General features: G+C 45.2%; 2 protein-coding genes across 4 annotated transcripts in view; both read left to right on the forward strand.

Annotated features, from left to right (window-relative positions):
- Positions 1-4: 4 nt before the first annotated feature.
- Positions 5-4618, forward strand: NDUFB8 (NADH:ubiquinone oxidoreductase subunit B8). The gene is made up of 5 exons (XM_081074499.1): positions 5-145; positions 405-531; positions 1831-1930; positions 2342-2497; positions 4437-4618. The coding sequence occupies exons 1-5, from the start codon at positions 61-63 to the stop codon at positions 4527-4529; spliced, it is 561 nt and encodes a 186-aa protein (XP_080930625.1). The 5' UTR covers positions 5-60; the 3' UTR covers positions 4530-4618.
- A 2688-nt stretch (positions 4619-7306) lies between these two features.
- The window catches only part of SEC31B (SEC31 homolog B, COPII coat complex component), a 29483-nt gene continuing 22192 nt past the window's right edge, over positions 7307-14597 (forward strand). The window contains exons 1-4 of one of the 3 annotated variants that reach the window (XM_081074060.1): positions 7307-7387; positions 10061-10148; positions 10232-10318; positions 10661-10784. In XM_081074060.1, the coding sequence (XP_080930186.1) occupies positions 10100-10148; positions 10232-10318; positions 10661-10784 (260 nt within the window). In that variant the 5' untranslated portion in view covers positions 7307-7387; positions 10061-10099. Of the gene's footprint in view, positions 7388-10060; positions 10319-10660; positions 10785-14597 lie in introns of those variants that run through there. The other 2 variants (XM_081074059.1, XM_081074061.1) reach the window with 2 other exon arrangements.

The raw sequence follows: 14597 nt of genomic DNA on the forward strand, positions 1-14597 counted from the left end.
GGCTCAGCCGCCGTGACAGGCCTTTGCGCATGTGCGGGGAGAAACGAGAAGAAGGTGAAGATGGCGGCGGCCAGGGCGGGGGTCCTGGGAGTCCGATTGCTGCAAAGGGCATCCCGGAACATGGTGCCGTTGGGTGTACGGACAGGTCCGCGAGAACCGGCGAGGCCTCAGTGTGGGAAGGGGATGCTTGAGGTTTGGTGTGTCGGGGGGAGAGTGGAAACCGCGGCGGCCGTGTCCGGGCTGGGGGCGGAGGTGGAGTTGGTATATTCAGGAGAAAAGCGGGTGGAGGGTCTTGCTGGTCCTTGGAAGTCTCGGGCTCTGGCCTCCGCAGCTACTGCAGCTTGAAACCTTCGGAGCTTCAGGAGGAACGGGGTCCCTTCTGACCTACCCTGTCTGCTCTGCAGCCTCCCACATTACCAAGGACATGCTCCCGGGACCCTATCCCAAGACCCCAGAAGAAAGGGCTGCCGCCGCCAAGAAGTATAATATGCGGGTGGAAGACTACGAGCCGTACCCGGATGATGGCATGGGGTGAGATAGAAAGGGCCTGCTCGCACCTGGGTGGCGATGGGAGAAGGCGGCTGGTTTAGGTGGCTCGACTCTCTTTTCCCCGAACCTTCCCGTGACCCCTCAGTCATTGGTGTGGGTGCTTTTCTCTATAGAGGAAGGTGGGAGAGGATGGGTGAGCAGCTGCTGCCGAGAGGACTTCAATTTTCTCCTTGGCTCAGGCTGTTTTCTCAAATGAGGAAGCCGAGGTTTTAATAGCTCCCTTGAGGACCCCTGAATAGCAGGAACCTTCCTTGGCTGCATCCGGAGCGCAAGGTTTCATTTGGATTGAGCATCTGCTAGGCTCAGGTGCGGTCAGCCAGGCACGTGACCAGGCGGGAGCTGGACTCCTGTCACAAGAACCTTGCTTGTAGATGGAGTACTCTATATTTATGTGTATAGCTCTCTTTTTAAAAAAATATCTTAACTGTTAGGGCTATGGAAATCGTAGCAACTATAAAGCAGATTAAACAGCCAACTCCCTTAACTCCAATTGATGTTATCTACCCTCCCACCCCCTCCTCCCCGCATACAGCCCCATAACATCTCTATGGTTAATTATCTGAAGTGATTACTATCTCCCTCATTTTCTGTCCTAGCATCATTCTTTCAATTGTGGTTTCCGCAGCTCCTATTTGTCTTGTTTTCCAATCACTTTCTGTGACATACGTCTAGTTGTCATCATTTCCGATGTCTTTTATTGTGTTGTGGACAAGAGCAGGCTCAGGAGCAGCCTGTATAAGTAAAACCTGGATTTGTTGGGGAAAACCCAGCTTAACAAGAAGTCCCATGAGGTGTTTGAGATATTGAGGTGTATGCCAACTTGGTGGTTGAGGAACACAGATGCTATGAAAAGAATAGTTTTCTAATCTGTACCCGTTTTGTTTTTATTACAATTAGCTGGGTGACCTTGGGTTCAGATCCTAAACTTCAATTTCATTCTTTAATGATAGAATCAGTATGACTGACAGCTAAATTCCCTTCCAGCTCTAACCTTATAACATTGTGTGGCTTTTTTCCTTTTTTGTTGAAAGGTAAGTACAGCTTGCTTATGTTATAATGTTTCAGAGTTTGACATGAACTTTTAATTACAATTTGAACTTCTGTGGTTCTATACTTAGTGACTAGAAATTGAGATTTTGATTTGGAAGTCGGTTCCTCTTTCCTTAGGTGAGACAGTTGTCTTTGTCAGTGGGTTACTACTTATCTTTGAGATGAGGAGAGTCTGAATTGTCTGAGTGACACTGCTCAGAGCCCCCTTGAGAAGTTCTTGCTGTCTCTCAGGTATGGCGACTATCCGAAGCTCCCTGACCGCTCACAGCATGAGAGGGATCCGTGGTATGACTGGGACCACTCAGACCTGAGATTGAACTGGGGTGAACCGGTGAGAAACCATATCCCATGTAACCTTTCTTCCTTTTCCCTAATGTCTTCCTTTAGCTCAAATGGCACTTCTCTGTCCAAGTAACACTAAAGTTTTCTGCCCAGGGAAGCAAAATCCAGTGAATTGAGTTCTGAGGTTCCATGTGTGGTATGTGGAATGGGACTTCTGAGAATAAACAAGCCTATACTGTGAAAGTGGTAAACTTCCATGATTGAGCTGTCTCTAGTCAGCAGAAACTTGACATAAGCCAGCATCTAGTCCTTGGGCCAGAGCATCTCAAACTTGGCTCTCAGAATATTGCCCAGGGCAGTAGAATGCCTGTCAAGCCCTGTATCAGATTCTGATTACACTGGATCGCTTACCTTTTGCAGGAAGAGCAGTATGTGACAGTTATCTGCCTTTCTGCCTCAGATGCACTGGGACCTAGACATGTACATCAGGAATCGTGTGGACACGTCCCCCACACCTGTTTCTTGGGATCTCATGTGTAAGCAGCTCTTCGGCTTTGTGGCCTTCATGCTGTTCATGTTTTGGGTTGGAGATACTTACCCCTCCTACCAGCCCGTGGTGAGTATCTGAAGTGTGCCCTTAGGCACATTTACTTAGCCCTATCTCCTGAGGGAATGAAGTTACTGGAGTAGGAATTGAGCCAACACCAAGCTGGGCTTCCTGGTAGGACCTATAGAGGGCTTCACACATTGGCTTGGCACAGTACCAGAGCATAGCTCCATGCCTTCATCTTGGATCTGAGTGAGAAGAAACAGTTTAGGATGCAGTGAGGAATAAGAATGTGGAAGCCAGCTAGTCTCTAGAGTTGCCGTTTGGGAACTGTACTTACCAGTTAGGTTCCTCAAGTGATCTTTCAAGGTAGAGTCATGGAATCTAGAGCTGAAGCCTTATCCTTTTTGGAGCTGTGAAGAGCACTACCTATGGGGTATTGGAAGCAAATAAGGGTTTACTACAAATAATAGTTACAGTTTGGAGAATGTAAGAGACAAAAAAAATACTGTCTAGCTTTAAGGAAATTGAATTTGGATAAGAAGAAAATTTAGGTAAATGACACGATGAGCAACATTTGAACAGATATATAGGAATTTGGCACCGTTTTTGTGTATATATGTGCATAGTGAATGTATGTGCCAAGGAATATGGGAAAGGTTACGGTAGATGCTAAAAATTTATATATAGACTTTGGATGATGGGGAGAAGTTAGAACATTTGGGGCAAGAGAAAACAATGAAGGAAAGAAAAGGAGAGTGAGTTGGAGTGGAACAAGCATATGAAATAGTTCCTAGATAACCAGCTTTGGTTACCTGGAGAGCTGCCAAAAATTCAGATTGCTGGGCTCCACTTCTGGGAGAGCCTAATTCAGTAACTCCACAGTGGGGTTCAATATTTAATAAGTTCCCAGGCAATTCTTATGTCTTGGGAAATCAGATGTGGAAATTGCTGTATTAAAAAATATCGTGAGGTGAGTTGATCGTTTAGGTCGGACAGCTTTTACTGCCTGACTAAGGCATTTGGACTTGATGGTATAATAACACATTAATTCAGCAAATATTTATGAAGCCCCTGCTATGTACCAAGTACAGACCATGCTAAAGGTTGGGGATACAGTGATGACTTGGTCTTCGTATAGGCAGCTGAGAGCCATACTGGGTCTTTGAACAGAAGAATGACATAATGAAAGCTAGATTTTTAGGAAGATTAATCTGGGAGTAGTCTACAGGATAGATTGTAAGGAAAGGAACTGAAAGCAGGCAGGCTGCTGTGTTTGCAGTTGGCTGCTCAGTGCTACCTCGGCAGAGATAATCAATGTTCTCATGGTAGCTGGTGTGGCTGTGTGCACTGACACGAGCCTTCCTGCCAAGCCTCAGGGGCCCCAGGCTGGAGAGTGCACGTAGGGCTGGTGTGAGCACTAACTTCACTTCAGGAGAGCAAGAAACACAGTGTGGCTCTTCCATTTTTCAGTTCTGTAAGCACATCACCCTTTTCTCCTCCCCGTGAGCTGTGTTCTCTGACAGCTGTTTGTTGGTAAAGCCAGCAGCCCCTAAAGCACGTCCCAGCCGTGTCTCCTCTGTGCTTTCCCCCACTGCTGCTCCTGCACGCCTCATTTGCTAGGCCACTTTAGTGGTGGAACCATTAGAGGCTGAGTGACTTAAAGGAGATTGAGTCTGTCTCGACCCCGAGAGAGAGTGGGATGGATGGATGCATCGTCTCATTTAGAAAGCTCTCCCTCGTGCTCTCTCGCTCTCTCTCTCTCTTCCTCCCCCCCTCCCCCCACACACACACAGTATAGGCACCACTTCTCTTACAATCTAGGCTTTCTCTTTGCCTTGGGCTGAGCAGGGAAGAGGAGTGCTCTTCCTGCTGTTCTAGCCCAGCTGGGTCTGACCAGAGGCTACCACATACCCATTTAGTGTGCATGGCTGTTAACTCAGAGTGGGATATAATCAGGTATTGGCTGGATGTATGTTGTTCTTGCTGACCTGCGTTTTTTCCTTAGGGGCCAAAGCAGTATCCTTATAATGATCTGTACCTGGAACGAGGCGGCAATCCCACCAAAGAGCCTGAGCCAGTGGTTCACTATGAAATCTGAGGAGGCTATGGGTTTTGTGCACCCTGACTGACTCCTTCCTTCTTACAGATTTAACCTTCACGAACTCCCTAATAAAACTTAGTACTGTGCGTGGTATGTGTGCCTCATTTCCCCACACTACCCTGAGGAACCTCATTTTTTCCTCTTTTTTGTGCCTGTTGTCTGTAACCCCTTCGCCTCCAGATTGGAAGGATGGGAAGGTGGGGGGAGTTAAGCACAAGAAGATGTTAATTTGTTAATCTTGCTGGGACTGTGAAGGTAGTTGAGGGTTCTGTTTGTGCGCAGATGGTAAGTGTAGTTTCTTTTCCCATTTACAGGGTTGGGGAAAAAAGGAAGATACGTTACTGACTTCCCAAGTTAAAACAAGATTTATTTCCCATTAAAAAAAAACTGTAATAACAATGGTTAGCTAAAAAAAAAATTGTACTCTAACATGTTTAAGTATATTATAGGAAAAAAATAGGTGTTTTTGGACTGGCCTACAGCTGTGACTGCCTCTAATCTTGTTTCTCTTAGAATACGTATTCCTTATGCCAAAGCAACTTCTGAATCCTGGCTTTTTATAAGCTGACATTACCTGTGTTTATGAATTAGAGGACAGTTCAGTGAGTTATTACTGAACCTATGGAAGCTTTTGTTACCTTAATGATTTATCAAAAATTGTATAACATCCTTAGAAAGAGGAAAACCATGTTTTTGAGGGTCTATATCAATGCATCTGTTTTTATGGGCCCAGCACACTTCCGCTGCGCAATTCTGCTATCTACAATGCATCTGTTTTCAAATGAACCAACTTAGGTTCTTCCTTTTGGGAACATTTTCTTAAATTACAATCATTGCCTGAAAACCTGACACACAAAGAAGCATACATTCCACATGACCTATATAAGCAAATCCATTCAAGTTAGATAAGGAGTCCTTTAGTGGTTGTCCAGGCAGTGGTACACTTTTATGTAATCAGGGAGTGGGTAATTCTACTGAAATGCCTCTCTGAAAATTTCCACTGGCTTTCTTTTTTTTTGGGGGGGGGGGGTGACAATTGTTAGTAAAATTAGATTTCAGTTGTACAATTCTGTATTACATCTATAAATCTCGTGTGTTCACCACCCATAGTCAGTTCTTCCATCACCATATATTTGATCCCCTTACCCTCATCTCCCACCCCCCATCCACTGGCTTTTTATACGTCTTCTTTCTCTGTCCTTTAAAGCAGTTGGTAATCATTTAACAAACATCTGTGTGCCTCATGTATATATCAGGCAGATAGGCCCTGGGGATATAAAGTTGAACAGGACACAATAATGGCCTTCAAGTATTTACCTAGAAGAGGAGACTGGCAGTTATAAAACAAGGTGAAAAGAATTTATAACGTGTGAGTCAAGAGAAAAGTGCAGTTTTTTTTAAAAAAAATTGTGTCCTGCTTGAAACTGACCTTATGCCTTTGGTTCAAATTTCAGAGCACTCCAGCAGTGACACTTACTGCCTCATTCCCTAATTCGAGGTGTTGCCTGAGGTTCAGTTTTCAACCCTGTTTACTTTCTCTCAGGTCTCATCCACTGTTGTACTAAAAAGTTCAAGAAATAGTGAGTACTTAGTACATAGATAGAGTGAGCAGGCACAGGCTGACCTAAATTGTCTTCTGTCCTGAGTTGGAAACTCCCAAATCCACATGAAAGGAAATCTACAGAGTTGTGTCACATGACTTGGGGCCTGTCTCAAGATAACTGGCTCACTATCTCTGGAGGATATCAGGCAGGAATATGGTAGAATTCATGCATTAGATGAAGTTTTGAATCAAACTTAGGTCTAAAATCTTAAACTGTCGTTAGGACATTTTTAGTAGGAAATGCCGTAATTCCCTCAACAGAAGATAGATGCTCTTCGCCTCCCTCTCCAGCGCCTTTATCAGTCACAAAAATCTGTCTAGTTTTCTTTTACAAATATTGCCGCTATATTAATCCACACTTGCATCACCTGGTACTTGGATTGTTCTATTGTCCTAATTTGAGTCCTGCTTCCAGCTCTGTTCTCTAAGGGGATCCATATTGCTAGTCTCAAAATACAATCTTTATCGTATTGCACCTTTACCCATAATTTTTAGTAACTCCCAATTATCTCAGAGTTGAATTGGAATTCCACAATCTATATCCAGCCCACTCCCCGCAACCCTAGCCTCTTTCATTCATGGCATGGGAAATGGCAGGGCAGCTACTAGCTGGTTGGGCCACTAACTCCTTGCTGGGTCATCACCTATCTTCTTGCAGCTCCAAGGTATAATACTCCTCTCATGTCCCTGAAACCTTTCCAGAAGCCCCTGGTCTACACTACCTTGCCCTCCGCACACTTATAGCCCTAAATTAGTTCAACCAGTAGTTTGGGGCATCAGTTGTTTCTGGGCTACAGTGTTTCATCGCTATTTATGGCCTCGATTGCTTTTCACCTTTTCAATTAGGGTTCTGCTGAGAGCTCCTGGAGCTGGGGCCGAGTCTTCTCCGCTTCAATAAGTAGATAATGAATTAGTATTTTCTCTTTTCAGAGGCTGCCCCAAAGCCTAGCTCAAATTGAATAAACCAGAATTTACTAGGGGCAGGATCTGACCTACTGCAGCAGAACCGCGCAATCACAGGACAGGTGAGGGAGGCCCATTAAAAGCGGAATCCTATTATATCCTTTCCGTGGGACTGCCGGCTCCTTGGCTCGGCGCTTCGCGGCGCGTGTGGGCGGCAGTGCCCTGCGGGCAGGGTTCCTTTTGGCCCTGCACAGCCGCCGTCCACGGTGCCCCGCTGAGCCTGACAGCCCTGTGAGAAGACCAGGTCCCGCTTGTCACGCCTGACCCCTGGCCTGGGCTCTCCTGGCAGGTTGGTTTTCCCCGCCTGTCCGGGGCCCCTCAGGGCAGAGGCCATGCTGGGGACCCGGAACGCCGCTCCTCCCTCGGGAGAGCGCCGGGTGGGGTGGGGGGCGGGCTCGCCCTCCGCGGAGACCCGGGCACGTCCCCGGGCTTCGGCGGGTGCGGCGCACAGGGCCGGATTGGACCCGGCTCCACTCTCCCTGCTGCACCGGGGTCCCTCTCCAGCGCTGCCCTCGCGTCTTACCGTCCCTGGGCCCAGACCTGGCCCGGCCCGGGAGCCCGCTCCGAGTTTGGGCACCCTGCCTGGGCGGGGAGGCCTGTGGCTAATGAACCCCGCGCGCCGCACTTCGGGGGAGGCCGGACAGAAGCTTGGCGGACCGTCTAACGGGGACCGGGCTGCCAAGGGTAGCCGGCGCCCTCCATCACTGCAGGAGTCTGTTCGGTTCTTCAGCGGTCATAACTCTCCCACCTTCAACGCCCCGCTCCCCGGCTACTCCGACCCCAGCGGGGATTTTTCTGTGAACAGATGTCTCTGAACAAAGTAGATTAAAAGCCCGTCTTCCCAGTGTCTAGAGGGTCCGGGTTTAAACACTCTATGGAGTTTAGTTAAGTTTAGACTAGTATAATGGTTAAAAGCACTGGACTCTGGAGGCTGATAGGGATTCACATCTTGACCTAGCCAATTTTCTTCTTTGTAAAATGGGGATGATAATAGTACTTATCTCGTAGAACCATTGTGAGAATTAAATGAGATACACATGTCAAGGGCGCAGTGCTAATCGTGAGTCCTAATTTTAAGGGATTTTTTCCAAGAAACGTGAAAATGGCTTTGACCAGCAGGTGGCACTGATAACTGGTATGATGTGTAGCGTGTCAGAAGATACCTGAAGTAGCCTCAACTGTTTAGAGGACCCCTGGAGATTTTAGCTAAGTTGGCAGTCTCAAGCTGTCTTCAAGCTGGAAAGTACTTTAGAGATTAAGTAATATTTACCGCGGGTTTTTATAGGTTGCCAGTAACCTGACTGGCTTGCTCAGTCAGGTAGTAGTGGGTCCCAAGTTTCCTCCCTTTAAAAAGTGTTTCTTTTTAAAAACTTTTCTGCGCTTTGCTAGCCCATTGGGATATGGGCTAGCAAACCTTGAATATGCATCAGACTTGGGTTGGAAACCACGGAGTTAAAGTGAATGTCTGCATTCATTCAGCAAATATTATCAAGCACTTTCTATGTGCCAGACATTGTTCTGGCACCAGTTGAAACATGGTGAACAGAGTAGACACAGTGCTAGCTCTCATGGAGTTTACTTAGTGGGTGAGACCAACGGTACAAATGTAAATACATACGTAATTATAAATTACTAAGAAGAAAAAAATTGAGGCTGTTTTTGACTGGCTCACCTCTCTGAGGAGGTGAGAAGCTGAGCCCAGAAAGATGTGATAAGCAGCCAGTCATGGAGAGAATGAAAGGAAGAGCACTTAAAGTATAAGAAACAGGGCCTGCTCGGTGGCTCAGGCCGTTGGAGCTCCGTGCTCCTAACGCCGAAGGCTGCCCGTTCGATTCCCACATGGGCCAGTGCCAGATGACTCCCTTGCCTTGCCTTGGAGCGCGTCCTCTCAACCACAAGGTTGCCGGTTCTATTCCTTGACTCCCACAAGGGATGGTGGGCTGTGCCCCCTGCAACTAGCAACGGCAACTGGACCTGGAGCTGAGCTGCGCCCTCCACAACTAAGATCGAAAGGACAACTTGACCTGGAAAAAGTCCTGGAAGTACACACTGTTCCCCAATGAAGTCCTGTTCCCCTTCCAAAAAAAAAAAGTGTAAGAAACAGAATTTATGAAAGCTCAAGATAGGAAAAAGCCAGGAAATATAAAACGGCTAAGGCAGCTGGAGCACAACGAGTAAGGGGGAAAGTAGCAAGAGATGAATTGGTGGGCAAGAGCCTTTGAACAGGGCCACAATAAGAGGTTTCAATTTTACTTTGAGTGTGATAGAAGCCACTGAAAGAGTTTAAGCAAGGAATGCCACAATCCTATTTTTTATTTTAAAAGTTTACTCTTGCTGCTGTGTAGAGAATGGATTGGATGATGGTATGAGGAGCAGGGAGATGGCCAGTTGGAAGATTATTGCAGTAATCCAGGTGAGAGATGATGGTATCTTCAAATAGAGTGGTGGTGGTGGAGATGGAGAAAAGTAGACAGATTTCGATACATTTTGGAGTTAAGATCTGGGAAACTTAGTGATGAATTAGAAGGGAATAAGGGAGAAGAGGGGATCAAGGGTAATTTTCAGGTTCCTGAGTTAAGTAACTAGGTGAACAGTGATACCATTTACTGAGATGAAAACTAGAGGAAGAACAGATTTGGGGGGAGGAGGTGTGGAAAAGAGAATTCCATTTTACACAGACTAACTTTTAGGTATCTTTGCTATTTCTAAATGGAACTATTGGATTAGCAGTTGTATATAAGAACTTGGAGCTCGGAGGGGAGATTTGTGTTAGTGATATAAATTTGGGAGTCATCAGCACACGGATGATATTTAAAGTCAAGAGAATTATTAAGGTCACTGAGAGATTACCCGATTTGATGGTTATTATCACCAGGGGGCTTGTTGACAACCAGTGTGGTTGAATATCTTTGGATTTAAAGCTTTAGATTTCAGTAATTGGGTAAATGAACTGTTCTTACAGATCTGCAGATGGTCATGTGTCACCCTGTGATGCCCTGAGATGCCCCATCCCGTGATGGAGAGAGAGAAACAAGATCTCGTGTTCACAGGTGCTCCCTGGGTCTGGCCCTTAAGCTTGCTGGTTTCTATTTTCAGTGGGCTGAGGGCCATGTCAATTTTCTGCCACGTACAGGACAGACCATGAAGCTGAAGGAACTTGAGAGGCCAGCTGTTCAAGTGTGGAGCCCAGCCCTCCAATACCCTGTGTATCTGGCTGCAGGTATGGTGATTTTGTGGACCAGGATCCACCAGAAGTACACAGGTTAGGGGAAAGTTAGTGTCCAGAGTGTTTTACTGAGCATCAGAGAAAGCTATAGAGTCATGGAAAGATGGGGTTGGCTCGTAGCATAAGCAAGGGGTATTAGATGTTTTTGCTACCTGGGGCAACCTTGGAGTATGGCTCAAGGCCAAGCACCTCTTGCTTCTTTGTTACCATTTGAAAACGATTATACCCAGTCCTCTCTTGTTCCTTCTCCTCTCCACTCCCTAATCATGTATGGCTCAGACCCATGCATATATTCTTGCTCATATGCTGCCTCTTCTTGACTTTTCTTGCACCTAGGAACATCTGCCCAGCAGCTAGATGCCTCCTTTAACACAAATGGCACACTGGAAATCTTTGAGGTTGATTTCAGGGACCCCTCTTTGGACTTGAAACGCAAGGGAGTCCTTTCTGCCTCAAGCAGGTACTGTGTCTACACTGCTGATGAGTATGCAGGGCAGATCCTGGAGTAGACCCTGATGGGGAATCCTGAGAGTAGTGTGTGTTTCTCAGGGCTCATGAGGGGACAACGGAGGGGAGAAGGACCTTCACCAAGTTGGAGAGACGTTAGCTCTGGGTTTATTTTGCAAAAGGAGTTTTAAAGCACCCTGTCCTTTCTGGTCAGCAGCAGGTCAGGCAGAGTCATGTGGTAGAGATGTGTCACACAAGTCTGGACCCGGATTACCTGATCTCTCTCTGAACGCAGAGATGTTGACTCCTTCCTCCCTTGGGCTCTTGTGAAGATAACAACCTTACACAACAACCCTCTCTTCTGCCAACGGGAGGAGAATGAATGATCCTTTCTTCACCGCCAGGGACTGATTGGGTGCTCATGGATTTCGTGGCCCTGGCAGGTTGAGAGGGCATTCACTTACTAGCATTCACTGAGCACATGCATACATTTCCAGGCACTCTCTAGGGGCTCTGTATGTCTTATTCATCACCCAAAATAAGTCTAAGCAATAAACATCATTGTTCCCATTTCTCATAGGAGGGAACCAAAACTCTGAGAAGCTAGGATGTAAATCTCGGCCTGCATAACTGCAAAGCCTACCTTCTTTCCATTATTCAACTGTTCTTTTATAGGTTTTGTACAGATAAGGCTTACAGTCTGAAGCGATGGTCTCCAAATTATTGTACCATTAGGAAAAATGTGAATAATCACTAGATTCAAGTTACATATTCAATAAAATAATACACATTTATTGCTGTACTGTTAATAAAGTATAATATATATCTTTTTTAGATTAAAAATATAAATCTTTTTCTTATATCCCAGAGAATTATCTCGCCCATCCCACTTTGGAGATTACTGGTCTGAATGTTCCATCTTCTTGTGCATTTTGGGGTCCATCTGAGAGATTAGTTAAGATGTTTAGACAGAATACCTTCTTCTTTATTTTCATGGTTTAATCTTATAATGAAGGTTTAGTTATTGTTCTTTTTTTTTTTTTGAGCCCCTATACCACTTTATGACAGTATCCTTATTTTGCAGTTTTTTACATCTCTTTGTATTTTCAATACCTGTACCTTTTGAATATCAGGCACTAGAGGGTTTACCAATAATGATGAGATATTCTTAGCCTCTAAACAAGCATTTCAGAAAGGGCCCCTGAAAGGGGTGAGGTAATTCAATAATGGTTATACTCCTAGAGATAAGAAAAGGGGCAGTGGGCAGAGCTCTTCTCTTCAACCAGCCAAGCAGCAGTTTCAGTAGTGGTTTCTTAGGGCTGAGTTCCTAAAAAAGAGGCAATAAGATTGCTGAAGAAACCTTGAAACTGAATCCTAAGATCCCTGTGGGCAGGGATTTTTGTCTGTTTTATTCATTGCTGTAGCACCCAGGACAATGCCTGGCATTGGGTGCTTAATAAATGTTTGTTGAATGAATGAGTGATGTTAGAAATTTCTGGTTTACCAAACTGAATTATCACTTCAATTGGTTGTAGTTAATCTTTAGTTAGTCCTAGTGTCTTAAGAGCTTTTCAAGGGTGATAATCTGTTTATTTTGAAGCCAACTAGTTGAATGGACCCCTTTTGAAACATTGGTACTGAAAGTGGGAGTCTTCACGTGAAAGGGAAGACTTCACGTCTTCACCTCATACCCTGTTCCACCCTGCAGGGATTTGGGGCTATCACCAAAATAAATAGGACAGTTCACACTGTGCATTGTATCTCATCTCTACTTTCTTTTCCACCTCTAGAATTGTTCCCAAAGATGGGTTCTCATTCCCAAAGACCTAAGGGATCCCCTTTGACACAGTCCTGTTGGGGCTTTTTGGAGGAAATCCTCTTAGACACCCTAGGGTCTCAGACACCCACTTTCTGTTCCAGCCTGGCTTAGGTCACTTACTCAAAAGTCAGTATCACAACCTATTGACTAAGATGATCAGGGTAGATGGAGGGCTATCCATCCTTTGCTTTCTGCTTTCCTCTTTTCTGTGTCATTTACTGCATGGCTTAGTGGAAAGCACAGTTGTGTTGGATTGCAGCCTGGAACAAAGCTGTGTGTCTTGTGTCAGTGGTCTTAGGTTTCCTCACTTACGTATAAAGAAGAGGTTGTACAAGGAGACTTCTAAGAACCTGTGGAGTTCGAATTCAGATTGTGTGTTCAGACTCTCCTTCCTTTTCTTTTTCTAGCTTACTCTCCTTCCTTTTCCCTTTGTTTTTTAAAAAACCCCTTCTTGTGTCTCTTCATTATTAACTAAACATATATTTTACAAAATCTTCTGCTTTCCTTTACCTTCCCTTTTCACCAGACCCATGCCACAACCACATTTGAATCCTGAATCCATGGAATTCTCCTCAATCCATGATGCATCAGGGAAATATCTACTTAGAAATAACCTGACTGAAAGAGAAATGTTCTGAAAGACTGGGTGTAAATAAGGGACAGCTTCAAGCTGTAAATAGCTGAAGAGAATGCATGGATAAACGCCGCTGGATGCAATCAGAATCAATATGGGTCAACATGTGCACTGAAGCAAGCGATGTTTGGTCTGTTAGATGAATCTCACTCAAGAGGAAAGATTTCTGGGAGAGTAATACGTTGTTTATGTATTGACCTTTGAACTGAGGACATAGCTGCTGTGGCTCAATGATGTCAGAGGCCAATGTGTGATCTGCTACTCTCCACCTCTGTCTACACTGAGGTTCTAGATCTCTAAGTGACCTCTGTCACCTCTGTATGACCCATCCTCTAGTAACATGGAGAAAGTAGGTGGTCTTTCTTCCAGTACCTTTATTTTAGTTCTACCTTCTTTGGGAGCACTTTGACTTCTCTTTGGGTGTCTGTGTAAGGGATAACACCAAGCAGAAAAAGGTCACTTTGTATACTTCTTTTAGTTTTCCTGTTTCCAAGACTTGCCTTCTCTCTAAAAGACATCAAGATCACAGAGTAGAGAGAGCATGGGCTTTGCTATTGGACAGACCTGGGTTCAAATCCCAGGTCTGCCATCTACTGCCCTCTTGGGTGGGTCATTTATCTTCTCTGGCTGTAAATTTCAGATATAGAGTAGGCACATAGCCTGGCGCATACCATGCATTAAGAAAAGTAGTTCTCTCAAACAGCCATTGCGCCACTTCAGTGACTTTATTCTCCAGCTTGGAGCACTGCCTTCATTTCTCTGTGTGACTTTCAAGGAGACTTGGAGTTCCTCAGCTGCTTTGGGCGGGAGGTGGACAAACTCGTTTCACTTGAGTTCACCAACACGAGGCTGGAATGTTTCAAAGGGAATCTTTCTAAGCAAATAAAAGCAAAATCCAAAACAAAGAAGTACATAATTTGTAGGAGCAAGAATTTATGCTGCACATATCATATTCCTAATCGTAAGGTAGCTAAAGCTTGGCACAGATGAGCTTGTATGACTTTCTGATCTCTTCAGCCTTGCCTTTTGCTTTTTGCCCAAAGCATAGCCATGAGCTAGTTTTTAGGGCTGGTTCTATCCTTATGAAATTCAGCGTCTTCCCCAATTATTCTAGACTGGTATGCAGTCTGATGTATCTAGTACAATGGTTCTCAAGCTTGGCTGTTTGGTAGAATTACCTGGAGGGTCTTATTAAAAATGTAGATCCTGGACCTGTCTCTGGAAATTCTGCTTCACAATGTCTGCGTAGGAATCAGAGGGCCTGTATTTTCTTTAGGTCCCACCCATTATTCTGTGATGCCATAGGGTCTCTGTCATTTCATCATTATCCTGGGGACCTCTTAGCAGAGAATTCCAACTGTATTCTTATGTTT

Source organism: Rhinolophus hipposideros, assembly GCF_964194185.1.
Source record: "Rhinolophus hipposideros genome assembly, chromosome: 15".
In the NCBI taxonomy this organism is placed as follows: Eukaryota; Metazoa; Chordata; class Mammalia; order Chiroptera; family Rhinolophidae; genus Rhinolophus; species Rhinolophus hipposideros.